This window comes from Abrus precatorius, unplaced genomic scaffold (assembly GCF_003935025.1).
Source record: "Abrus precatorius isolate BTA unplaced genomic scaffold, Abrus_2018 Scaffold2, whole genome shotgun sequence".
Lineage (NCBI taxonomy): Eukaryota > Viridiplantae > Streptophyta > Magnoliopsida > Fabales > Fabaceae > Abrus > Abrus precatorius.
The window spans coordinates 37,994,471-38,021,928 of record NW_020874362.1 but is presented as its reverse complement, the minus strand read 5'-3'; the positions used below and the strand labels follow the sequence as shown (position 1 = coordinate 38,021,928).

The window sequence follows — 27,458 nt, the reverse complement described above, 5'->3', positions numbered from 1 at the left end:
ACAACAAAAAACATAGAATCATTTTAATTTTGTTACATATCTAATGATAACGTAGTTAATTCATAATTTTTCAGCCACATGAATAAGACTCTGCAATTTTGGTTGCAAGTTCATTTATCTCATATGTGTATCATTTTAACATTTCAGAAAATAACATCTAAATATTCAACAATTGTTAATTGTCTCTAACATGTATTTTGATACTAAGAGTCTATTAATTAAAATATTAAATAATATTATTATCGAAATTAGTAACTTTCTTAAGTGTATGCGTAAAAAAAATTTCAGGAAAAAATTATTAAATTTTCAAAAAAATTATATTATATTTTATCAACAACTTGTATTATAAATAAATATTTCCATTGATGAAGCCATAGCGTTTGTAGTCCAACGGTTAGGATAATTGCCTTCCAAGCAATAGACCCGGGTTCGACTCCCGGCAAACGCACTTTTGCTTATTTTTCTTTTATTTACTTACGATTATTCTGACAATCATTCAGGTTTTTTAATATTTAGAAAATTGATATTTAGTGATGTAATACGTGACACTTAAATCGGAGAATGGTGCGATGAATGATACTTAAAAAAATATATTATTTCCTAAGGTTCATTAATTTTAATTAAATTATATTTTAATTTTAATTTATATATAATATATTAAATTAGATATTCTTTTAGAGATGTTAAAATTAGTATAATTTTAATAAATTTATTATACTAAAAAATGATATGTTTTAATTTAGATAATCTATTTTTTAAAATTTTATCTCTTTAACATATTTTAATTTGATAAAATATTATTATTTATAATAAAAATATTCATTAATTTTTAATATAATTTATATTGTTTATTTAAATTTAAAAATAACCGTACCAAAAATTTGCAAATGACTTATTGAAAAGTAAAATAAATCCTAAAATTTTATTAAACAAAGCATAATCAAATTCATAACTACATAAATGAACAGATTTGAGAAAAAGGATAACAAAATACTGTCTTGTTATTATTATAAAAATAAATAAATAATTCATTATTTATAATCAATAATTTAATTATACTTTATAAATATATATTTTATTAAAAATACTTATCGTATTAAATGACATCATAAAAACTAATTATCTTGTTGATATAAATTTTATAAAAAAATAAAGGTATAATTTTTATAATAAATTTTTAATATATATTTAAAGAGACAAGAAAAATTTACATAACACAATAACTATTGAATAAAAAATATAAAATTTTAATAATTGATAATATTAAGTATCATAATTTAATAAAAGTAATATTTTTTATGATGTAGTTAAACACAAGCTAAAGAGATATTTTTATAATTAAAATAAACAAAATGCTTCTTATTGTTTAATAAAGAGACCGAAAAAACAGTAATGGATTAAAATAAATAAAAAAACAGTAATGCGTTTGTGGTTGATACAAATCCTGCACCGCAAATATCATGGGAACGTAATTTGGAAGCTTATTGCTACAATTACTTTGGAAATGGAAATGTGCTTCACTACTCTCTCCTCCCCTCTTTCCACTTCTCTTCTCAGTTTTCAGGTAACATTCTCACTTCTTTCTCTTTGATAGAAACATGAAGCTTGTTTTTTATCATGTGATGGACTCAAGTTGGATCAATTTGCCTTTCCTGAATTTCAAAATATTTTTTTTGGGAGAAGCATATAAAGCCTATGCAATTGATGAGTTCAGTGGAGGCATTCTTATCCTTATTCATGCTATTGCTGATTCTAATTGCTGTTGTTGCTAAAGATGAAACTTCCCACTGTTGATTGATGTCAATTTTGCTTCATCTCGCAGGGCCCTGAATTGCCCAGAATCAAGTTTTGTAAGAAATCTTCACACACCATTTTGGCATCACCTACACTGCCTAAACCTTTTCTTCAGATTTATGGTAGACCTCACACATTAGTTTCTGAACGTTCGTCAACCAGACTCTCTTCTGCTTCTGGAACATATAAATTTTCAATATCAGCTGAAGCTGGAAGGCAAAATTGGGATTTTGGAAGATTTGTAAAAACGCTGTACTTCTTCAATGGTTTTCCATCTCCTGCTAAGGTGACAATTTAGTTGATTTTAAACTAGTATAAGTTAAGAATGATAGAAAGAAGAAAAAAAAAAGCTTGGTATGGATCAACTAATGAGTATTCGTCATTCCTGAATTGTGAAGTTCTTTGACTTTCTAGTTGAGAAACTATCTGGTCCTTCCCCAAGTGAATCAGTTAACTCAATGGGAACTTCTGATATTGTGCTCGTAGCTGGAGCTACTGGCGGCGTTGGTCGAAGAGTGGTTGACATATTACGGAAGAAAGGAATTCCAGTCCGAGTATTGGTATTGTTGTTAACTTACCTTTCTCACAAGATTACACTGCAAATAATAGTTTCTTGAAATAAAAAAATAAATAAAAATCTTAAGACTTTTCAGTCTATAAATATTTGAACTCAGTGGATAACAAATATTAAATTTTTGTGTCAATATTTATCAGGTCAGAAATGAAGAGAAGGCAAGAAGGATGTTAGGCTCAGATGTTGATTTGGTGAGTCACTTTAATTGAATGTATGGAAAGACTTTACAAATGATCAAATAAATATGTACTTCTATAGTTCACAACAATTTGCTTTGGGCTTCCAATTCTAAACATTGGTAGATTAGATTAATGTTTATCATTTTGTTGAGAATGTGGTGTAACTGAATTGGAGTGATGCGTTTGTATGGGAAGAGATAATCAATTGACTTTGGGCCATTTAAAGTTCTAAGCTAATTTTTGTATGGAGGATTTTCTGAAGTTTCAAGACTTGGCAGAAGATAACGAATGCAGAAATTTTCTGTGTTTCATATTTTTTAGCTGCATGATAGATAAAAATTGATAGTTTCTTTTTCCTTGAGTTTCTCTGATGCCAACTGACCTTTATGCTTAAACTAAGGTCACTGGAGATATTACAAAAGATAGCACTTTGATACCTGAATATTTTAAAGGAGTGAAGAAAGTGATAAATGCTGCTTCTGTCATTGTTGGCCCTAAGGAAGGAGACACTCCAGATAGAGCAAAATATAGCCAAGTATGTCCAGTGCTTCTATTAAACAGTAGCAATTTGACTCTTCTTGTGCAGTAATCAATGCTCATCTATCAGTGAGAAATGAGTGTGATAATATTAACTTACGTTTCTTTTCTCAATGGTTTTAGTTACATGATTGTTTGCTGAAGGCTTCATAATTAGTTTTCTCTAACAGAATGAAATTATTTATGGTGCAGGGAATTAAGTTCTTTGAGCCGGAGGTAGCTTACTGATTTTACTTTCTGTTGACACTATCTTCAAAGTCAGATTTATTCTTCTCTATTTAATTTGGAAGTCCAGTTGGTCTGCAAGCTCATTTTGTAAAACTCTAGAAGCTTTTTTCTAAGTTAATGGTTATTGAAAGCAGATAAAAGGTGATTCACCAGAAAAGGTAGAGTACATAGGAATGAGAAATTTAATCAAGGCTGTGAAGGACAATCTTGGACTTCGAAGAGGAAAGCTATTATTTGGATTTGAAGGTAGATTCCTAGTTAACAATAACAATTGATTGTGTTTGATTCAACTTTTTAAATGCCTGATAATTTTTCAGCATATAAATGACCAATGACCATCAAACTTAAGACAAGTTCTGGTATGCTAATAGTAGGAAGAAAATTTAAAGGGTAATAATTTGACATATTGGATATTGGATTGAAGTTTGAACATCAAGTTGCAAGACTTATTGAATCGGCTGTCAGAATTAATAGAAGACTGTTTCAGTCAATGGATTAGCTTTGTACTTCCAACATGTTGTAGTGTATATAATTACTGTTAGTTTGTATTGTGTATAGAGAACAAATTACAAATGTTTATAGTTATACTTTTGTGCATCTTGTTTATAAAATCTGTTTTATATTTCCCTTGCAGGTAATAATTATAGGCAGCTTCCTTGGGGTGCTTTAGATGATGTGGTAATGGGCGGAGTTAGTGAAAGTACTTTTCAAATTGACCCAACTGGGGGTGAAAATGGCGGACCAACTGGGGTTTTTAAAGGTATGTGTCAGATTCTTGCAAAATGTATGTGACTGAACTTTTGGGTGACTGTGATAAATTCCGGTGTTTTATTGCTCAAAATAATACAATTGTGTATCTAGCCCAGGTGTTGTTTCAACAGCAAACAATGGTGGCTTTACAAGTATCAGAACAAAGGTAAACTGTGATTTTTTATATTTTTCCAATGAAGCCTGACAAATGGAAATGATACTATGTTTGCTAATTGCTACCTGACTCAATAAGTAGACTAATCTGAAAATTTCTTTTTCAGTTCTTTAGGAATAATGGAACAGAAACACTCAATTGTTTCATTTTTTCTGTATTAAATATGCATGTCTTGGAATTGCCTGACTATAATTATCTCTAAGTTTTTGCTGTTGCCTGCCTACAAGTAGCAGTTATTGTTGTTGCTGTGATGAACATATTGATTTCACTTTATTTAACTAATTACTTTGAAAAATTGAGTTATTATTTGAAAAGGAGAGTTTTCGTGATTGGTTTTCAGAATTTCTCAGAACCTGAGAATCTTTCTGCATATGATGGTCTGGAGTTTCGCCTAAAAGGAGATGGCCGAAGATATAAAGTCATTGTTCGCACAAGCTATGATTGGGACACTCTTGGTTACACTGCAGGCTTTAACACTGAGAAAGGCAAATGGCAATCGGTAGTCCGCATCTAATGCAATAGTTACATTCTATATTATCTAATATTGACACTCAAGGGTGTCGTTCTTTTGTCTTTCATAGATTCAAGTGCCATTTTCTTCCCTGAGGCCTGTATTTCGAGCAAGAACTGTGCCTGATGCTCCACCATTTGATCCAAGCATCATTGTATCATTGCAGGCATGGCTCTGTTGTTAGTATTTCTTTATATCTTTTGCCTTAGAAATCTCTCGTACTGTTCTTAATGATGAAACAAAATTCTCTGCAGCTCATGTTCAGCAAGTTTGAGTATGATGGTAAATTAAATGAAACTTTTGTGGAAGGTCCATTTGAGCTTCCAGTATCAAGCATACGGGCATATATAAAGGATCCCATAATGCCTAAGTATAGCCTTATCTTTTTTGTTCTCTCTCTCCTCCTTTTCCCCCCTGATGTACTTAATCTTTTGTTGTATGCTTTTTTTTTTGTCACATTTAGATTTGTACATGTGAGCTCAGCCGGAGTTACCAGACCTGAAAGGCCTGGACTTGATCTAAGTAAACAGCCTCCAGCAGTTCGATTAAACAAGGAATTGGATTATATCCTCACATTTAAACTGAAGGTAAAAAACTGGTCATGGCTCCTTGTTTAGCATGAATATATTAAAAAAATTTCAAGTATCCATTTTTCAGACTATGGATCTCTATCATCTATTTGGTCTGCAGAACTGATTTTGTTGGTTAAGATTTCCCCCCCTCTTTTTCCAGATATGATAATTGAAGCTGAAATTAAGCATCATATTATTGGTCATTGAGTTCAATGCCTAGACCATTTTAACATCCTTTATATTCATTTTGTTTGTTGTAGCTTCCTTGCTCGTGAATGTAATAATAATCTGGTGTTTTATATATATAAACTAAATAGGCTGATGACCAAGTTAACCAACTACGCTAAAATAATGAACACTAGGTGGCTGTTCTCTAAATATTTATCATTTACTTAGTGATATTACCTATGTTTAAATATTTGGACTGGACCAGACAGTTCAACTAGAAAAATAGTGAACTGTTTAGTTGTCTAGACCATTAAACCCAAAACTAGTTGATTTTAGAAGTGAGAATTGGTTAAACTATAGCAAAACTGGTGATTAAAACCAGTTTGAAATAGTTGTTGTAACTTGTAATTTTTTAATAACCCTCCCCCCGTCCCCCTCTGCTACAAAGTTAAATAGATTCATGAATAAAGGTTCCCTCACCTATTATTATTGATTTTTTTTAATCTTACAAAACATAGAATATGGCCATTTTATGTTAACTTATTCTTTATGATTTTGTGTTACTTTATTCCTTATAATATTGTATATTAAAAATTTGTATTTATATATCTTTGGTTCCGTTAGGGTTCAATTCTGGTCATATTACTGCTTTTACAATTTTAATGACTAGTCTGATTTTTGAAGCATTATTATTTGCACATGCAAGTTTTCTTTAAATATTATTATTGTTATTTATTATTATTTTTGTTGTTACTTATTTGTGTATTATTTTTTTTATAATGTTATAAAATTATACTTGTTAGCCTGTTTAGAGATCTTAATGCAAAGTAGTTTTTTAAAACAAATTTTATGGCAAAAGGCTAGATTTTAAGAAAAAAAACCTTATATATAATAAATAGGTTAGACTTATGCTTTATAAAGTCTAATTAAAATCAACTCATTTCTACTCCTACATATAAATTAGGTAAATGGTCAACCATTGAATTTTGCTGTAATTTGAGTGCCTGTTAAACTGAAATTTTTTTCCCCTCGCTCAAGTTTACTGAAGAAAAGAAGTATTTTTTCTCCATAAAGGGTAGCTCAAGGAACCTCCATATTGCTTAGCATAACCTGTTTATGGAATTCCCATTTCTGTGTCACATCTTTATTTGCTAACTATGGTTGATGTTGCAATAGGGTGAGGATCTACTTAGAGAAAGTGGCATTCCCTATGCAATTGTGAGGCCTTGTGCCTTAACTGAGGAGCCTGCTGGTGCTGATCTTATCTTTGATCAAGGAGATAATATTACGGTATAGTGACCACAGAAAATGGATCCTTTCCGGTTCAAGTGCTCTTACTAAACTTTCTATCTCAATATATTTCTGCTTCTGTTTGACTTTTTCGTTTTTGGCAACTTTTTGTAACTATATCTATATAGTAGCGTTTTGCTCATTTTGCCAATCTATTGCAAATTAACAGGGTAAAATATCACGGGAAGAAATTGCTCGTATTTGTGTAGCAGCACTCGATAGCCCTTATGCATGTGACAAAACGTTTGAGGTCAACCTTTTCTTTTATTGTGTTCATGTTTATCATAATTTGTTTAGTATTTTACATTTTTTAGATGTAATGTAAAATTCTCTTGAACTGAGGACCTCCTTTTAGGAGAGGAGGACCCTGCTCCATCCAGGCTTTGGCCTGAATAGTATATTAACCTTTTATTGAGTGCGCTATTGTTGCTTCTATTTATGGAAAAACACAGTGCATTCAGGCTTTTATATGGGCATAAGTGCATGTAATGGTTAGTAATTTGATTTTGGACAGTCTCACTATTTTGCAAGCTACATTTACATAACTATCTCTATTGCAGGTCAAAAGTGTTGTTCCATTTAGTGAGCCATTTTCTGTGGATCCAGCAAACCCTCCTCCAGAAAAGGATTATGACATATATTTTAAAAATTTGAAAGAAGGCATTACTGGGAAGGAAGCTCTCCTACAAAATTCTGTTTCTGTTTAGTGTTCCTGTAATGCTGTTCAGCTATAAACATTGCAGATGTGAGGATGTTGAGATCTGTACATAGTCCTTGTATCTAAAGAGAAACTTGACAAATATGTGATACCTTTTAAAACTAAGTTAGACATGAATTTTACCTTACGAGATGCATGTATATTCTGTGTTGATTCATGGTTTCCTTTGCCTCATTTATTCTAGCAAATAGGAAGCAAGGAATTTTTATGTTCATTTAATTTTATATTCAGACTGTAGGATGACAAAACTATAGTTTTCTTATCTTTTTACAGTTATTAGAGTTTCGAGCTGGAAACATAATTTTGGTGTTTTATCTACACGATTTCTTATTATTAGTAAGAGTCATACTATCTTCATCAATCAAATAACTTTCTTTAATTATTTTTTGTTTTTGTTTTTATATGCTAATAAAGTGATCCATCAATATTTATCAAAGTTTTATTTGAAAGTTTAAAGAGAAGCGAAAAGGAAGTGTTTGAAGGGTAAGAGATAAGAGTCTTAAAAAAAAAAATATTTTTATTCTTTAGGAAAAAAATAATCATATATTATCCTTTTTATAAAAAAAAATTAATTTGCTGTTATTTAACATTTTTTTTTCTTTTCTAAAACTTCACAAGTTGTTCATTATTTTTACATTTTTCCTTGAACAATGACACCCCATTTCTTTCTTCTCTTTAAAATTCTTTCGAATTGATTATATATATTACCTTTCACCGTTTCCCTTGTATCGTTCCCAAGTTCTCAATCCTGGTCTTGTTAGTGTAATCATTCATATACACCTAAGTTAAAGATCTGGTTTCTTGGAGAATCAATCCAATCATTTTAGAATCCATAATAATATTAAATTTGAGACATCATTTTAATTCTCATAGCTTCATCTCATATTTTCTCTTCATATAAAATCATGTGTTTTTCTTATATCCTGACGTGTCATGAACTTCACATTGAATCGATACTAATTTATATCTTGATAAGCTATTTAAATAAAGGATATTTTTATTTTCTATAATTTTATTAATCAATATTAAATATAATAGAATGTAAATCATCATTAAAATAATTTGAGATTTTAAAATTACAAAATCTAAATATCTACATATTTATATTTATTATCAATAAAATAATAATCTATCAATTAATATAATGTTTTAATTTAATTTTTTGTATTTTATAAATATACAAAAACATTACATATGATACTTACTAGTTGATAACAGTTTCCTTTCTCAGCAATCAAACACGGTTCAACTCATCATTTGCTGTTCCTCTGTGCAGCTTTGGAGTGTAGGTGTAGAATGTATAAATAGTGGAAGGGAGATCCCACACAATGAGCTCCTTGAGTGTCCTCTTAGCATGTCCATGGAGTTGGCAGTTTCAAAACTCATCATAGTGTCTGTGAAATTGGAGTGGAGAACAAATTTATGATGGAATTAGGAATATTATGAATTTACTTTCCAAATTACTCAACTGGAAATGAGATGATAATTATATTTATATTGATTACTTCTTCTAGAATTTTAACCTTATGGTATTCCTGGGTTAATTCTGTAACCTTCAATATGATTGTTTCGGATCTTATCAGAAAAGGTGTGTTGAGAGACATGTGGTGACCATCCAGTGCTACATATTGTTCAGGCACATGCATTGGTTTTAGGACCAAGGACAGCACAGTTACACAATTTGTTTGAAAATTTTCAAGAATTTGTGTTGCTGTTACTTCATACATTGATAATCTCTACTTCCTAAATATGACTCTGTTAGGAGTAGAATTTGGATTACTCTCAATTTGTAACATCGAACCCCTAACATTTTTGGTCGCTTACCGGTCTGTTTCACTTGAAATGTGTTTCTGTTACATCGTATCTTTTCATGGTTGGCATGTTTCCATCATTAAAATTATAACCAATATTTTATGTTAATTTCTTATGATGGTGCGTTCAAAATACCAGCTGGAGGTAGGTTCTCCAAAGGGACTAGTTATCTGGTGAATTCTTGGTGACATTTCTAGAAAGTTGCTAATAGGATATGGTCAATATTAACTAAGAAAACAAAAATAAGATGTTATAATATAGGAGAAAAAGCATTCATTATATAGAAAATACATTTCTTTCCATAATTTTTATTTGATTAAAAATATTTATAGAATATATTTAAAAATTTTAGCTAGTTTTCGTTGGTCACTTTGTAAACAAGACCCATTAATAAAAATACTTGTACAATGATATGTAATCACTCTAAGTAACCTTCTTCGATGTTGTGAATTTCACGAAACATATTGCAACGAAGAAAGAGGAGAGTGATTAGGATAAAACAACATTCACCTTCTTCCTAGTATTCTTCAGCCGCTTCTCATTTGGAATATTTCCTCAGAAACTTTGGTACACACGCATCAAGTTCTTTTTAGATTTGGAAAATTCTCATATGGGAAGGTTACCGTTCCATCGTGGAAACTTCGCAGAGAATGGCCATTGGTTAGTCATAAATATCTCACCTTTCTAATCTAATAATAATTTCGTTCCACTAAATTAGGAATTATTTGTATAACCCACAATTACATCTAAGTAAATTATTCATTAAGTTTTTTTTTTGTGTCAGTTTAAGTAAATTAGATTTGGGGTATAAAAAAATGAAGAAAAGAACATTAATATTAGAAAATCCACATTTCTCGCATTATTTTTTCTCCTGTAATTATTACTAGTCTGGCTTGTAAACATTTTACAACGTAGGCATAAAATCTAATGCTCCACTTTTTCAATCTCCAACTCTTGAAAATTCATAATTAGGAAAATGTTTTGTAAGCATTGAAAAATGTTTTTTTTTTAGTATTTTGGGATATATATATATATATATATATATATATAGAGAGAGAGAGAGAGAGAGAGAGAGAGAGATTAATTGTGAAAAAAAAAAAGTGGTAGTGTTACATAAAGTGTCAATTTAAAAAATCAGAATAATGAAACTGTTTGGAAAAGGACCCATAAGGGTTTCCAGTTGGAAGTGAAAATAAAGATTTCAAGAAATTAAAAGCGTTGTGTCCACATAGAATTTTGGTTATGGTGACAGTCTAACAGAGCCCTTCGTACTCTTGATTTGAAATGCTTTTGGACAAAATGGCAAACGGGCCTATTGTGCCAGCACAATAAAGATAATGAATGGATAAGCCTTTTCCTATTTTCTATATCACTACTTCGTTACTATGAATTTGTTCCGAAAGGATTTGAAAATATTGTGTTAACAGAAAAGAGGAATTGTGTTGACACAACCTTATATCAACAGGCGGCTATTAGCATCTCAATCAATGATGAAGAATAGACATTAGAGCGTCTTAATGTGACAAAGGGACCCAAAGGTACTAAAGCAATCTCCAGTGAAAAGAATGGACAGCAGAATTGATACTCTATGTGCTTATAAAATGACATATACATCAATTTGACTAAAGAAAAAGAAAATAAATCAATACATATAAATTCCTGTGAATTTGATAATGCAATCATATGGAAGTTTTGGATTCACTTTGTATGCTAACAAGAAGCAGTGCTACTTTCTTTACATTTAGTGTCAGGCACAACAGAACACCTGCAAAAAAGAATAAGGTAGAATTTTTTCAGTGCAAATTAGGGAAAAAATCAGAGGAAATTGACATGTACCATTTGGAACCAATGGAACAGGGAAAGAAGCATCTTTGTACACTGAAGCAGACTTTGATTCTTTTGCTATGTCTTCGTCCATTTCTGCTTCTGAGTCTTTCAAGCATTTCTTGCTCACTGAATATCCTTCCTGGTGAGCTCAAGAACACTGTGCGCGGAATTGGTGGAGACCACAACCCACTTTTCTCATAATCAAAGTCAAACTGTGATACATCATAGAACTTCTCCAGCAACCTATCAGATACAGGTTTTGAGACAAGTTGAATTTTTTGTGGGGAGGTTTCATGGGCTATATTGGTTTTTGCTAGCATTTCACTTAGAGATATGAGCAAGGGTAAAAGAAAATTTGAATAATGATAATAGGCCAATGTGGTGCATGTGAGATGATGAGGATACAGGTTGTGAGTGATGTAGCATTTGAAAAGGAGACAAATTTGAAGAGGGGCTAATGATGCAGAAGGTGGGAACTGTGATAAGGACGTGTATGGCTGTATGCAATCATGGATAGGTCGTGAGCACCATAATATGAGATATTGAGATTCTTGTTTGGTGTTTGAATGCCAAGTGTTCAGTTTGTTTGTTATAAGAACCTGCATTTAAATGTGTGTGAGGAAGGCACTCTTTGGAGGTAATGGAGAATCACAAACTCAATTTGGAGTGGCCCTACTTCGTGGGTTATCCTAAAGCTTTTCCATTTCGGTTGGTGGTGAGAACAGAAGCATGTGTAGATGTGAGACTAATCATTTCTTGGACCCCAGTTTGTTCACATATATATCATATGCAAAAATGTTAGGCATTATTTTGTAAACATTATATTTGAGATTTTGTGCATGTTCAAATGAATTGGTGTGAGTAATTTATAGATATGAAATTAAGATGGAATTAAGTCTGTTTATTTATTGAATGAATTAAGAATGCACATGGGGTTGATAGTTTGACCAAAATTCTGACAACCTCATCGGCAACTAGTCCATATTGTATCCTTTCTCTTTATGTTTTCAGCTTTTCTTTTTACATAAAATATTCAAATATACATGGTTTTTCCCTGTGGGAAGATGTTTCATTTTCATTTCTTGTTTTCCCTTGTACTATGTTTATGTATGTATTGTGGTGAGCTAACTCTTACCTTTTTTTAATTCTCTCTAGTTAAAATGTCAGATTTTGTTTCCTTCTTTTAGGTACAAGAATAGGGAATGAGCATGGGTATATGTATCGCAAGACTTTACAAGGAGAAAGTTTTAGCATCATTTCACTAAATGCCCGTGTGCCAATAATGATGGTTAGGCATGATGGTTCTGAAAGTTTTTTGTTACCAATTTGGGTTTGGGTTTTCCCTCCTTTCATTTCCAAAACATTCTATGGTGTGAATTGCAGAAAAGGGGAGGAAGGAATGATGAAATGATTATGGTTTCCTCAATAACCTGTTTTTGGAAATTCTGAGTTAAAATTTTGATGGGAACATCGGATTTTTTTATTATGTGATGGTTGTAAATCAGGGTCTGAAAGAAAGATCTTCTTAGACCCACAAAGAGCATCTTAAAGATAGATAATAGGATGAATGCATGATTAAAGTGATGATTTAGAAGTAATGGTACTAAGGGTAAAACAAAAATTAATGAATGCGATCATATGGGAAAAGAGCAAAATATCACAGCAACATTTCTAGAGGTGCTGATTTTGTTCAATCAGCATCAAAATGAAGAGGATGCTTTATTTGCCAAATGAAGTTAACAGCTACAAAAAAGATTCTATGGGGATTGATCATAGGTAGAATATCATCATGCAATAGCCTTGTTAGGCTATTATTGGCGAGTGAATGTTTCTAACAGCAAAATAATTCACACAAAATATTTCTCTTTATACTTTTTGAACTTAACAAATACTAACTGTCACTTATTATATGCATCTGGAACATGTTTGAGAAAAAAATATCAATAGTTTGTGTTCTCATGTTCCATGAACTTTTAGCCCAGAATATTCAAGCATCAACAAAGGACTTCCAATTTCATAAGCACAAATACAAGTTTTTTTAATCACCAAAGCACAAATACATGAAGAGTCTGAAAAAGTGTTAGGCCTTACTACTCCAAAGAGTCTCTCTGTGTGCTGAAGACCTTCTCAAAGAACCCAATATTATTGACAAAAAGAAGAGTGCCCAATATGCCATCTAGAATCATTTTATTTTTGTCAACATCCAGTATCTTGTTTTAGAAAATGGGTTATCCGAAAGATAAATTTGGGCCATGACCAAAAGCCACTAACTTTGGGCCTGCAGTACAAAGATGAATCTGTTTATAGATAAACTTACACATATGGCCTGACTAGTTTATAAAATGACCGATGCATCTTTGAGACTTTTTGTATACTACAACCTCAGACAAAAACAAGGGACCAGTGTATTTTAAATAATAAAGTCAACTTATAAATATTAATTAAAAATTAATCATTTATTATATATGTATATATATATTTTATCATGATCTCAACTACAAATTCAAAAAATATTTAATACGCATTTTAAGTTTTAAAATATATTCATTGAAATTGGACAATATTAATTTCATAAAATTAATCTTTTATTATTAAATATAATATATATATATATATATATATATATATATTCTCAAATGGCTAAGATAAAGGAAATTAATTTTAAAAGTGAGCCAAATGGACACTAAACCTAAAAAAAAAAAAAAAAACTTCTTATGCACGTTTTAACCCCAAAAAAAGTTTAATAATATTGGATAAATCTCTTTATTTTCAACCTCAAGGTTTAGTCGATAAAATAACAATTATTATATTTCCTGATTTTGGAAGCATATAAACCACACGTTTATCAATTAAAGAAATATTCATCCATTAAAAGGAAAGATTGATTTTTTTTTTAATGTTAAGATCTTTCATTTCTTCAAACAAAAAAAAATAAAAATAAAATAAAATCAGATTTATTTCCTAAAAATCTTTCGAAATATTTTCAATGTGCCAGCAATTCATAAATTGTGAAAAGAAGATGAATAATCATATGTTTCTAAAATAAAAAATAAAAAAATTTCTTAGAAATTCTATTGTTCTTTTTTCCTTGACAGAAGATAAAAACTTCGTCTAAGTTTGAATTTCAGTAAAAAGTCCACTAAATATTATAAATTGTTAAAAGAAAAAAATAAAATATTTCTTTTGTTCATTTCAGACGACAGAAAAATAAATAAATAATTAATTATGAATTAATTATATTTTATTAATAGATTAATTAATAGAATTAAGAACATAAAATTAAGAGAATCAAAGAGATAAAATTAAATTTTAAATTTGTGCTAAAATATCAATAACTATGTGTACTTGATTTTCTACATCTAAGTATCAATTTTCATGTCTTTGGATACAACTCATAAAAGTTTGTTGATTCCTTATACACAAATATTTGTAATAATTTCATCTTTATTTTGTACGTCATGAAATGAATTGGTAGATTGTGAATCATTACCTTAATTCTATAACTTTATATGTATTATATTTCTTTTATTTTGGAAAAAAAAATTTAGTCGATAAAATAACAATCGTTATTTTTTTTAAGCGAATTATATAAAGATTTCTTTTCTACAATATGAAAATTTTATTAAAAAAATTTAAACATAAATCACTCTTAAAAACTAACTTATAAAAAAAATGATACTTTAACTTTTACAAAGAGTTTTATTTTTAATCAATCTGAACAAAATTTGTTCATATAAATTATTATATATCATGACTGCTCTTAAAGGAAACACTAAAATGATGCAAATTCTTTTCATGTATGATTTTATTTTCTTGTTATATAAAGTCTTTAATTTTTTAATCTAAAATTCATTTATTTTAAATGTTTCTATATATGTATAAAACAAATTATATGTAAATAAAAATACTAAAGAAATGTTTTTTTTAATAAAAGTAACATCTAAAACACACTGTATCTTAAAAGTATTAAGTAAAAGTTTGTTAGGTTAAGAATGTTAAAAGTACAATGTTTAACATATTTTTATTATATTTTTAATTATTAATTAAAAATTATTAAAAATTATAAAACATCAATAAAATATAAAATTAAAAAAAATTATAATAATTAATAATAGATTTAAACAATTGTGTTATAAAGTACTATATCTGTTCTAATTCATTTGTTTGTAAAAAAATTACACAAAATAACAATTTAATTATTTGATTATAAATATTTGATGAATTTCTTAATATACGAATATTTCTTACCTTTAATTACTGAATTAATATAAAATAATATTGATTATACCTTAACATATTTATGAGTAGTTGGGTTTAAGTAAAAATATATGTATAATTAACATTATTTAAAATTTTCACTTAAATAAATAGAAAAAAATTTGATTTCTTGAAATAAATAAATTGAAACCGATATAATAGTATATTGCTAGTAGCATTTCTTTAGTATTTATTCATATGGTTATTAATATATTGTGAATTCTATGAATTGATTGGCATTAATGAATATATATTGTTGAAGAAAGAAGAAGGGAGGGGAGGGGAGGGGAGGGAGATGGGGTGCAGTTGAGTCAAATAAATATCTTGAAAACACAGTGCGGAAGCTGTTGAAATGGACGGCAGAGTTACGCTAATTACAACCAAGTTCGCTCTTTATTCAATTTCCATTTCCATTTTCTACTCTCAACAAACTCAATTTTCAAAAAATTAAAATCTCAAGTATCTTTTTCTTGTGCCGCACGCAGCACGTGTTAAATTGTGGTCCCACACCAGGGTGCCGTGTAGCGCCGGCTCTCCTCCGTCAGTCCTTGCCGGAACACCACCGAGCACTCCGGCAGCTCGCCGAGGTCGGCGAAGAGCGACTCGTCCTCTTCTCTCATGGGCAGCAACACCGACGCCATGTCAGCATCGTAGCCCGTTGTCATAATTGGGCTTTCGAGAACGGTGGCTTCCAATTCGAACCAGCCCAAGTGGTCGGAGGGGAGGTCTGGGAACTTGTCCTCCTCGGGTTGGGCGGGATCCGGTACCACCTCGACCTCCGGTTCGGGCTTCTTGGTGGGCCTGGCCTGGTTTCTAGAAAGTGGCCAGGGATGGTTGTGGTCGGAGGAGTATGTGACGACCAACATGGTGGGGTCCACGCGGCTCCTTTCCACTTGTTTCCGTGCCGGGCACCCCTTCGAACTGCTACACCTGTAGTACCCTCTGTGCGTGTGCGTGTGTCAACAACACTTTCACAGTTCAATTATTGTTCACCATCACAAACCTTAAAACTAAAAACCAAACCAAACATGAATTGCATAGAATAGAATCTCATCTAATTAACCTTGGATAAGGAGAACCCTTGATGGGTTTCTGACCGTACTTTCTCCATGCCCATGAATCCGAGGGTGGAGTGTTGCCTTCTCCTTTTAGCCTACACCCTTCTGTCTCCTTGATTGGGATTTGCACCACCCTCTTCTGTATGGCTCTTCTGCTTAATTCATTCACCAATTCCCGTTTAATTACTACCCTTTTCACATGCATCATATGTCGCAAAGTTTCAATTTTCGAGCCAGGGTAATCAATAAATACTAACCTTCTTTTTGATGAAGAAGTGGGGGAAGTGACCAAGCCATCGATGTTGAAGGCGGTGGAACAAGGAGGGGACTCAGCAATGTTTTCTTGAGCTACGTCAGTGTCTTCTTGTTCATTCATAAACTTTCTGTCCATTATTTCTTGAGATTTGGAATTGGTGTAATGTTGTTGACACTTGATTCCACTGGAAGGTGGCAATATATGGCGATGGTGATCGATGTGATGAATGATGATGGTAGCTAGCTAAGCATTAAGCATGGAAGAGGGTTAGCTAGATTACACGGAATAGAGGGAAACAGCAATTAAGAAAGAGAAGTAATTAAATGGAGAAGGAGGTGAGAGAAGAAGAATGCCCTTTAAAAACGGGGCTTTCATGTTGACAGATTGGCTTGGCTTGCTCTGTGGTCTTTCTTTATTAGAGGACGTGCGAGCAAATACTTCGTCATATCCAAACAAAACCCAATATATATGAATTTCTATATGTCATTTGAAAGCAACCCAAGGTTTCTTTAGTCGTTATTTTATGTGAAATTTTTCCTTAAGGATAAGCCCCTTCATTAGTTTAATGCAGCTAAGTCTCCCCTTTTTGTCATATCTAGGGTACCCTTTCAGATAGAACTTAGTCTACTTTTCCCAACATATATTAATTGAATTTTTTTAAATCCTAATTAACAGGGTTGTTATGGGTTGGAATAGTGCATTTTCATATATAATGTACTCTATGAACACGATAATTGAATAACCATGCATACTCCAGGTTTGTAAGTTTTAACAAATGAGATGGACATTACACTATACAGCTAAACCTATTATGAATATGGGTTGATAAGAAAAAGCTTCATGCTTTTGTTACACACACACATATATATACGACTACATCTTAACGAAAAGGGATATTCTAAGTTAAGATCGATCCCCTTTTCATATTGTAGTATATGTAACAATTAATCGTTTGTTAATTAATAAGACGGGAAAAAGTAGCAAAACAACAAAACTGAGCTAAACAACGGTCACCATCCCAAAATTGTTTAATATTACCTTCAAATAGTGATTATCATATGATCACATTCATTTTGGGTCTAAAATCTAGAGAATGGGTAGCTTTCTAAAAGCTATGGTACTCTCTCCAATTTTTTTTTTTTTCACATCAACAATTTGTTTGTTCATTTTCATTATCATTTTATGAATACAATTTTTTATGATTTTATTTTTAATAATTCATATTTTTAATAAAATAAATAACTGAGATAATTGACATAATAAATGAAATACATAACATGATTTAAATACTTATGTTTATAAATTTAGAATATTAATTATTTTTTTAATTTTTATATAAAATCTTAAAAGTAAAAAAATAATAAAGAACTGAGTGATTAACAATTTTATTTTTGTCATGAGATTTCAGATCCCATTAGTTTTGACTAAGTCACTTATGGTTGGATCTGTCACTCTCTAAAGGGAAATGGATTAGAAGTACCTGTTGGCCAATATGTTACATCAAAAATATCAAAGACCATGAAACAATTCAATTTTATAAGGTTCCTAAAAGCGTGAAGCAATGCAACAACTATTTTTATATTATAGATCATTTATTATCCCCAGCAACCCAAATTTTATATTGTGAAACTCGTTCAATCCTTTTTTTTTTCTACACTTTGTCAGAAAATTAAATAATAACTATATCAATCTACAAATGAATAGGGATAAATACCGTATTCCTTAGGTTTCTTGTTCCCCAAATTTTGACTTCCTTTCCTTACGGCATTAGTGATCAACATTATTATTCTTTTCTTCTTAAATTTCTTTCTTATCAATAATACCTAGCTATGGATGAATAATTATCTTATATGATTAATTTAAAACAACATTATATAGGGATAATACATTTCCTATATAAATCGACTTAATTTACCTTTTGGTCTAAAATTTTCATTTTTTAAAAAATTTATTAAACCTCAACTAGTCTAAATCGAATTGGGTGTATTTATTTAAGGTAAAAAAAAAAGTCTCTCCTACTATTTATTTATTTATTTTCACTCACAAGAATCGAACTCTATATATTATTGAAGATAAATGAGACTTTTTGAACTTAATCCAGTATTAATTAGTACTCCTTAGTTTACTTTGAATTCATTAGTAGAAGCTGAACACCAATTATATATTTTTATGCAATGGTTATATATAGAATAGGACCAAATGACGCTTAAATATTAAATTTTTTTATAAAATGAGATTTTTAATAATATTTTGTTCAGATATTTATTTATTAATTTTACTGTTAAATTATTGAATTTTTTTGTAATTTCAACATTTCGTGTCAAATAATTTATTCATACTATGTGTTTATCTATTTAATTACATTGAATAAAAAATGTATAGGTTAAATTTACAAATTGTAACTACATTTGAATTGAATTTACCACCATCTTTGTGTGTATGATATATACACAATTTATTTATCCAGAAATTATACTCATTTCTAGCTGAATGCCTTTATTTATTCACTAATTATCAAATTAATTTAATTAATAATATACTTATGACTAATCATGAATATCAATGAAAAAATATTTGTTACCTCTGAATAAATTACTAGTTAAATTAAAAAAACGTATTAAATGGATGGGGATTAAAACAAAATTGTGACACATCTTGTTTGATTTAATATTCCATATGAGAATATTATTTTCATTTTCTTTATATTGAAGCACTATACAAATTAACCAATGATATCCCTTTGTGTATATTGTTCGAGTTTTCGAAGAATATTATTAATTTGATGATCCCAATGGCCAATAGATTGTAATTCACATGCCATCTGGAATCATGATCCATGTAACCTGTAAGTAGCATTAAATTTGAAGATTTTTCCACCAGTATTATATTGACACGTTGGATTTCAATTTTTAATAAAATAATTATTATTAGTGTTTTAAAAATTAATTAAAATAAAAATACAAATTAATAATACATTTTTATTATTTTTAATATGTTTTTAACATATTTTTTAGGACTTTTTAATATATTGATATTTTATTCAGAATGACCATAATAAACTTAAAATAAACAATTTTAAATATTCCATACTAAGCATTTCTTTTCTGTTTACAAATTCGGATATATAATCAAACTGGCACGTAGATGCAGAACCAAAAATAAGGTGGAACTTTTTTTTATCTCAAAAGCAAGTAGTTAAAATGAATTTTGTTAACTAGTGTTTTAATTATATTAATTAAAGAATTAGTAAATAAAAAAATTATTTAAAATTATGATAAAATGCTTGTATTAAAATTACAACATAATATATTACTATAAAATATTATTATTTAATTTCATGTCTAACATTCCAAAAAATATTAATTGCATAAGCTATTTGACATAGGCATTTTTTTATAACTTTTTATTTAAATAATTAAAATTAAATTTATATATATTTTTAATTGTTATAATGTGTGTCTAAAAGTACTCAATAAAAATTATTAATAGTAAAATTTAATAAAAAATTATAATATTTAATATTGTTAATGCATTAAAATTTATAATATCTTATATTTTCTATTCAATTTTTTTATTATATATATATATATATATATATATATATATATTCTTAATGCCTGCTATAAAATATTTTTTGTACATAGACATCCTAAAAATACACTTTAAAACACAAAATTAAAAAACCTTTAAATGTCCATCTCTAAGTATGCAAAAGATATTTCCGGTTTTTTTATAAACTCCTTACAAACTCTCACTCAAGTTATTAAAATATAATTTTTTCTTTGTAACTATTTCAAAAAAAAATAAAATCCTAATGAGTGTTATAAGAACACTAGTTAAAAAATTAATAGATAAATTTGTTTATTAACAAAATGTTAATACATATTTATTATAAGTTTTAATATATTCTCAACATAATTTTCAATATATATTTTTTACTCTTTAATGATAGCTCTTAGTTAACAAGATACCCCTGATTTTAAAATGATTAAGGGGAGTGTTCAAACTTATGAAAATTTTATAGAGAAATATTTTTACAAATATAAATATCTGTTTCAAAATGTTACTACCTGTCATTCTATTTATCTGTGAAGAGAAACAAAAAAAATAAATACTTTTAGATATTTGTACATATAAAAGTTTTAAAAAAATTATTTAATATTTTTTTACTTACCCTTTTAATTATATAAATGTTTATAATCATTCAGTAATATATAAAAGATAAAATAATAAATTTAACAGTTAATTTTAATAAAATAATTTGAATTTTTAATATGTATTTGTTTTCTCTAAATAGATAAAGTGGTAGTAACGGGTCAAGACACGAACTCAAAGTCCACCCGCTAACGTACTATGAGGGCAAATCGTAGGCTAACCTAAATCATAAAAACTATAAATAACTATCATCTAGACAACCCCCAACCAAGTCAAAGATATCTTAAAAAAAATTCCAAAAGGATTGAAAGAAGAGATTTATTTAGTTTTAAAATAATTTTAATCAACTTGCTCAGTTATTTATAATTATTAAACTTTATTAGTTTAACTATTAAATTATATAATATTAAAGTGAAAAATAAAATTTAATAATTATTAAACTGATCTTAAGAAACATAAACGCAGGTTTTGGGATAGGAAACGTTCACCAAAACATGCGGTAAGTCTTAAACAAAATAAAATTTTGAATACTGCTTCGAGCCGAAACTGAAATGACAAGAATGGAAACATGCGACATTAATTGTCATATTATAATATTCTTTTTTTCTCTCATTGTTTTTAAAAGGTGGGCCTCAGAGGATCTGATAAAGTGAAGAGAAATAAAAGACCTAAACATGGCCCATCACACACCAGTCTACATGTGTAACGTTCCTAAGTCGAGTTTCTAGTACAGTAGATGAGAGAGTCCGAGAGAAAATTGAGGAGCTTATAGTAGAATTACGTGAAACAATTCCAACATAAGTAACAAGTTTACTCACTAGCAACTAAAAGTTAATGCTCAGGCCTTGACCCAGTAAAGACTTTAGGCATTACAAAACATGATTAGTTGCATGAAGGTATGGAATTAGAGGAGAGGACAAGAATTGAGTTGATGAATTACATGGCAAATGTTAGGTTAGGATGGGTGAATACATAAAGCGACATAGCAATCTTCGATACAAAGAGGTTTTATTAATAAATTTCCATCATTAAAAGTAAGAATTTCAATTAGAGAGAGAAGTTTCTACATTAAAAATTAAATAATGATGATAGATTTTTAATCAAAACCAATGTTGATATCTTTAAGGTGACAACTAGCTTCTCACCTTTGAGTGGATAGCTCAAAACTAAATCAATGTTGTTTCTCAAACATTACTCCATTTAAGAAAGAATTTTTGATATCAAGTTTTGGGAAGTGCCCATTATTAGATATCCATCAGCCACTGCTAGTAGCTCGCAAATGATTGTAAGCTAAGTAATTCGGAAAAATGTGTTGGAAAAATCAATGTCTTCTCCTTCAATGTATCTCTAAAGTACTAGTTTGGCCGACAATCAGTATTACCATTTTGTTTACATTTGATAATCAATTGTTGTAAGCTTACTAATTTTGGTCAAACATGCTTTATTTTTCTCTTCAAATTAGCTGAGATGCAAAATGATTTTTGGGCACTCATAATTTAAGAAGAAAAAAAAAATGGGAACTCACAATGGTAAGTTCACAAACATCTAGTTTTCCCTACAGGTTAGTATATGAAATGTTAATAGTCCATTTATTATACTGTATCAAATTCAAGGCGAATATTTAATTGGGAATCAAGTTTATGAAGTAGGGGAACGGTTATATATTATTATTGTATAATGAGAAATGTTAGCTTCATACTATAACATTTTTTTTATTTTTTATTTTTATTTTTAAATTAATTTTTCTTTACTTTATTTTTATAATTTTTAATAAATCTTAATTACTAATTAAGAATTAAAAAAATTATTAAAAAATGTGTTAGTATCATTTATCCTTCCATTAATAATAGAATGCCAATAATACATGTATTCAAAAATTTTTTTGCTTCATATGTCAGCAGTACTATCAAACATAAAAGAGGAACTTGAAATTTGTATTAACTAGTTTGAGATACTAAAGAAGATGTTGAACAAATTAGACTACTTTGAAAAAAAAATCACAAATTACAGCTGTTGTCAAACTTTTGTGAGTCCTTTTCATGATCCTCCTTTCCAATAGCTTTGAGAAGCGCTACGGTGACATCTGTTACATCGAGGGTATGGTCTGCAGCCACAGCAATGGCTTCAAGAGAAAAACCATTTTGGCATGAAACTCTCGCTTGCTGAACATTCAGACACATCTCCTCAAAAGCCTCTAAAATCGCAACCAGCTTGTCACTTCCTTTCTCACAAGTGACCCTCACCATAAAAGTTCCTTCCCTTACCTTCTCTATTTTAACATCCTGTTAAATTTTTGTTCATCATCAAATATAAATATCAATCTCATGCTATTTTTGCTACCATTTTTATTTCTATTAATTACCCTCGTAATATTTTTATGTTAGATAATAAAACATCAAATTGGTAGCTTAGTAACATATACAAGTAAAGAGGATCATCAGGAGTCAAAATAACCAAGACTTTTTTAGATAAACATATCTCTTTTAAGTTTTTTTTTTTTACATTTTTTGATCGAATCTGCACTTAAATTTAAATTTTTAGTTGTGCTTTGAGAAAAAGGATAAGAGAATAAACACTAGACCTTGTTGTCTTTGACATGGTTCAATAGACTAATGTACTCTCTTCGGGTGGCTAGAAGGTTTTCATACTCTCTTTTGACAGTTTCCAGCGCGAGCTTTAGTTTGTATATGCACAGAACAGTACTCTTGGCAACGGTGGTTCTCTTGGCCTTCAAAACATCAGAGCAAAAAATTTGTAAGTTATTGCAATCGTAAAATATGAGGGGAAAGAAATGGAGGGGTAGTACTAGAAGAAGTTAGATTGCATTACAGAATATGAGTTGGTAAGGACTCGCAGAATGTGAAGTTTTCTGCGCAATAATATCTTTTTCTGCACCTTGCAAGCCATCTTCTCTGTTTACCAGTCTTTCTGTGATCTCTTTCTCTCTCACTTGTGAATGTTAAATTGAGAACGCTTAACTGTGGCATGGTATTTATAGTTGGTGAATGGAGTGACGTATGCCATTTTGAATTCATAAAAATAGACCATTCGCTACTTTGTGTCTGTGTGTGAAATTAAAAAAAAAACATAATATTCAAAACCCAAGTTTAAGTTTCTTCTTCACAGGGAAGGTCATTAGTGGAAAATATGAAAATTTTAATAGAACCAAATCACCTATGATTTTTAACGTTTAACTAATGCACAAGTAATATAAAGTAAGCTCTATTAAAATAGGTCAAATTTTATTTTTAAAAAATGAATGAAAAATCACTATAAAGTTATGATTAAACAGAGGTTAAGAATGCACTCGGCATATATTAAATGAAAGCGAATTATTATCTTGAAAATAGTATAGTATTCAGTGTTTTCCTTTTGTTTTTCTTTTAAGAATGTTCATATAATTTTTATCTTGTATTCCTTAATTTTTTTGAATTAATTATGCATATTTTACAATTTTAACTCTCTTTTTTTAACAATTTGTATTCTTTAGATTATAAATGATAATGGATGAGGGACTGAAATATCAATATTTACACTTACATTTAAGAAAAAGGAATTATACTTAAACTTAAGATTTATTTTAAAAAAGTTATAGACTATTTATGAAGAAATTTAGTTTTTAAAAAATATAATATAAATTATCATATAAAAGTATTTTATATGACATAATATCCCTTCATTTAAATTTACGCAACTTCTGTTTTTTATATTTACTAAAAACATCGTAAATTAAAAAATAATATTTTTTTTGAATAATATTCTTATTTATCTTTATTTGTAAAGAAGATATTAAATATAAAAAATAAAAAATGACATTGTTTGTAAAAAGCTATCCCATCCCATTCCCATTCCCAAGTCCCAAGACACGGTAGAGTTGTGAATGCAGTACAAATCGATAATGAGCAAAGTTGGTGAAAGGGATTGGGAAGGGTACGAATGGCAGAAACTAAAGAAACAGAGCATAAAAAAGTGGATGATATAGTTGTCACATTCATAATAAGACTGTTAAAATTTGCATGGGAAGTGGGAACAGAGCCAATGAAATAATATGAGAGAGTGGTGAGAGTGGGTAAAGTCTGCCAATGAGACATATACGTACATGCATTATTCATATGTTTCACTCCTTCACGGGCTTCTGTTTCCTTTCATTTTGCTTTGTCACTCTCTACCTTCCAATTTCCATTGCAACCTATGCCAAAACCTTCACTCGCTAGTGGCCACACTTGTATCACATGCACTGACACTCCTCTGTTTTATTCTTCGCATCCTTTCCCTTTTCCGACTTCTCTATTGCCAGATTCGCTGCCCAAACTACCCACTTCAATTAATTCCTAAAGTATCAATTATTATCTGTGGGTTTCCTGTAATTAAGAACTGAAAGTGCTTATCGTTTTTGTTGTAAACATGTATCTGACTAAAGTAGATTAGAGTTATTAAAAGTTGAATGAAAGTAAGTTGCTAATTTTGTAATTAAAAATGAAAATAAAAAATATCTTCTAAAAGTAAACAATTCGAAAATTTTAATTCGATAGTCTGTGTCCTAAAGGAAATAGTTTTTGACTAGCAGTTGGGAGATTATCCTCTGACTCTGTACACATAAAGGGTAGTGATAGATTGAGCGGATAAAGGGACGAGTTTAGAGAATTAACTATTAATTAATTAACATTGATTGACACATAAAATGCAAGGTGTGAATACATTTATACATATTTTAATCCAAGTTGAAGGAAACCGTTTGGAATAAACAGTGGGATTGGGTGGTCATTCTCTATAGCTAGTAATGACAAACATATAGCAGTTAATCTGAATAAAAGGCAATTGAAAGGAGTGTTGTCCCATTATTAAACAATCTCATTCTTGCACAGGGAAGCACTAACGCTAGAAGGCAAAAAGAAGGTTTGGATTTTAGTAGTTGCATGCCTCCTTAAATTGCTCTTATTAGCCTTGTTTTGTTGTACGCACAAAGTTCCCTTTATGAAGCCTACTAGCTGTGCATGAGAGGACTACTTTATGTCTCCTCATCTTCTCATGTATCAATGATAAAAAGTTCATCCTTCCATCGGGTTTAGTTGTCCATTTGTGCTTGACATGTCTCTCTCTCAATTGGAAAAAGGAAGTTAGATTTGTATCTATTCATTGGCTTCTAGTTAAAAGCTCTATGCTTTTCATCTGCTTACCCTCCACGGAATCCACACTCACATGCTCAAATTAAGGGAGCAACATTTTGTATACAGCAAAACATGTCTATGGTCATGGCCTGGGTTTGTGCATCGAGGAGAAGGAAATAAAAAAACCAAATTAAACCAACAACAATACTGTGTACTTCCTTCCGGTTATTATATTTAAATATGATTTCTTTTCCTAGAAGAGCTAAATTCTTTCAGATAATGATATTCATTTTGATTGATTGCAGCATGCTCGACATCAAATTATTGAAGCTTTTATCACTCCTATTTTTCTAATTGATTGCAGCGATTATTTATATGTCTGGGCAATTACTAAAATGTAAATATCAAGAGTAAAAAATTATTGTCAGACAATGTAATTGATAAATTTCCTCTCATAATTTTTTATGCAGTTAAAGGTATTTTTATAGTTCATCAATGCCATATTTAGACACTCAAGACCATGAGTTACCGCAACGAGATGGAGGAGCAGGTGTTAGACCCAGTCAAACCCATGGTAGGGTGGATCTTGGGCCAACGAGGCAATTCAGCCCAAATTGCAGAATATGCTCGTTGTGTTGGATTTTGTTGGATGAACATTAATAAAAAAACAAATTATAATGAAAGAAAGTTTGAAGAAAAAAGAAAAGGCAAATTTGTGTTGAAACGGTTTTTTATTCTAATTTATCACTTTCCGCATGATGATGTCGCATTTGATCATGCTTAATCATGTACTGGGTTTGAATTTGTTCCTGTATCAGTATCAAAGAAGGAAACTTGATAATATCACACGGAACGCAATAATCAAACACAGTAATGATGCAACTAACTGCATCAGCAATCAAAATAAAGTTTATACGTCCGTACATGAACCTTTTAAGGTCAAGCATAGAAGTACCTTTCAGAAGGAGAGTGATCAATTAGAATGTATGGTTCTGATTGTTGAAGAGGAGCAAAAATAGGTTGTGAATTCGAATTATATATGATGACTAAGAGGATGTTAGAGCATGTTCTCTTTGGAGTTTGCACTCGAGACGATCCATTAGTGACTAGCAAATAATAAAGGCACCCAAAAGTTGTTTACGCAGAAACTAGCAGCAGCGTATGGATTCGGATTCTGTGCTTTTTCATAAAGCCAGATGATGGAGATGTGTAACATCCGGTGTTTTTGGTTTAGTTCCTTGATCTTGAGAGGAGTAACATTTTGGTGAACATTTTTAGTTGTGGCTGTGGTGATAAGTTTTACAAATAAGTATGTTAACAAAAGAAACACCTCAAAAGTTCAGTCATTAATGTTATGTTTGAGAGTTATATAGTTTATGATGAGAGAAAAAAAAAAAAAACTTAAGAGAAGTGTTTATAAATACTTCAAAATCATCACAATCTTATATCTTTTTTAAGTTTCTCAGGATTTTGTATTAAACTATTTTTC

The 27,458-nt window shown here is 29.9% G+C and overlaps 3 protein-coding genes and 1 non-coding gene across 6 annotated transcripts; 2 read left to right on the top strand and 2 right to left on the bottom strand.

Moving 5' to 3' along the window:
* Window positions 1-376: 376 nt before the first annotated feature.
* Window positions 377-448, top strand: TRNAG-UCC. Its single transcript has one exon. It is a non-coding gene; the product is annotated as a tRNA-Gly (tRNA).
* Window positions 449-1,405: 957 nt separating this feature from the next.
* On the top strand, window positions 1,406-7,806 carry LOC113859205. 3 transcript variants are annotated; one of them, XM_027492018.1, is made up of 16 exons: window positions 1,406-1,564; window positions 1,823-2,080; window positions 2,193-2,354; window positions 2,509-2,559; window positions 2,948-3,082; window positions 3,277-3,300; window positions 3,447-3,558; window positions 3,947-4,072; window positions 4,179-4,228; window positions 4,578-4,736; window positions 4,819-4,914; window positions 5,003-5,118; window positions 5,212-5,335; window positions 6,665-6,778; window positions 6,948-7,028; window positions 7,339-7,806. In XM_027492018.1, exons 1-16 carry the CDS (start codon window positions 1,421-1,423, stop codon window positions 7,483-7,485), a joined length of 1,899 nt encoding a protein of 632 aa, XP_027347819.1. In that variant the 5' UTR covers window positions 1,406-1,420; the 3' UTR covers window positions 7,486-7,806. The 3 variants fall into 3 exon arrangements, with proteins under 3 accessions (XP_027347819.1, XP_027347820.1, XP_027347821.1); XM_027492020.1 differs by having other exon boundaries at window positions 1,490-1,564; window positions 2,209-2,354; window positions 7,339-7,786; XM_027492019.1 differs by having other exon boundaries at window positions 1,466-1,564; window positions 2,209-2,354; window positions 5,003-5,335; window positions 7,339-7,634.
* Window positions 7,807-15,720: 7,914 nt separating this feature from the next.
* LOC113859100 (probable WRKY transcription factor 65) lies at window positions 15,721-17,144 on the bottom strand. The gene is made up of 3 exons (XM_027491915.1): window positions 16,708-17,144; window positions 16,456-16,602; window positions 15,721-16,334 (listed from the first exon to the last, which is right to left on the bottom strand). The coding sequence occupies exons 1-3, from the start codon at window positions 16,839-16,841 to the stop codon at window positions 15,884-15,886; spliced, it is 732 nt and encodes a 243-aa protein (XP_027347716.1). The 5' UTR covers window positions 16,842-17,144; the 3' UTR covers window positions 15,721-15,883.
* A 5,714-nt stretch (window positions 17,145-22,858) lies between these two features.
* On the bottom strand, window positions 22,859-23,768 carry LOC113860163. The gene is made up of 3 exons (XM_027492830.1): window positions 23,691-23,768; window positions 23,443-23,589; window positions 22,859-23,143 (listed from the first exon to the last, which is right to left on the bottom strand). The coding sequence occupies exons 1-3, from the start codon at window positions 23,766-23,768 to the stop codon at window positions 22,859-22,861; spliced, it is 510 nt and encodes a 169-aa protein (XP_027348631.1).
* Between the last annotated feature and the right edge of the window lie 3,690 nt (window positions 23,769-27,458).

What these genes read in the sequence shown, in the direction of transcription:
- LOC113860163 (XM_027492830.1), bottom strand. Translation starts at nt 23,768, where the DNA reads ATGGCTTGCAAGGTGCAGAAAAAGATATTATTGCGCAGAAAACTTCAC. An exon ending in TCCTTACCAACTCATATTCT is followed by an intron (nt 23,590 to 23,690) that starts GTAATGCAATCT and finishes GATGTTTTGAAG; the next exon opens with GCCAAGAGAACCACCGTTGC. An exon ending in ACCATGTCAAAGACAACAAG is followed by an intron (nt 23,144 to 23,442) that starts GTCTAGTGTTTA and finishes AAAATTTAACAG; the next exon opens with GATGTTAAAATAGAGAAGGT.
- LOC113859100 (XM_027491915.1), bottom strand. Translation starts at nt 16,841, where the DNA reads ATGGACAGAAAGTTTATGAATGAACAAGAAGACACTGACGTAGCTCAA. An exon ending in ACTTCTTCATCAAAAAGAAG is followed by an intron (nt 16,603 to 16,707) that starts GTTAGTATTTAT and finishes TGAATTAAGCAG; the next exon opens with AAGAGCCATACAGAAGAGGG. An exon ending in AAGGGTTCTCCTTATCCAAG is followed by an intron (nt 16,335 to 16,455) that starts GTTAATTAGATG and finishes GCACACGCACAG; the next exon opens with AGGGTACTACAGGTGTAGCA.
- LOC113859205 (XM_027492018.1), top strand. Translation starts at nt 1,421, where the DNA reads ATGCGTTTGTGGTTGATACAAATCCTGCACCGCAAATATCATGGGAAC. An exon ending in TAGGCTCAGATGTTGATTTG is followed by an intron (nt 2,560 to 2,947) that starts GTGAGTCACTTT and finishes GCTTAAACTAAG; the next exon opens with GTCACTGGAGATATTACAAA. An exon ending in TCCTCACATTTAAACTGAAG is followed by an intron (nt 5,336 to 6,664) that starts GTAAAAAACTGG and finishes ATGTTGCAATAG; the next exon opens with GGTGAGGATCTACTTAGAGA.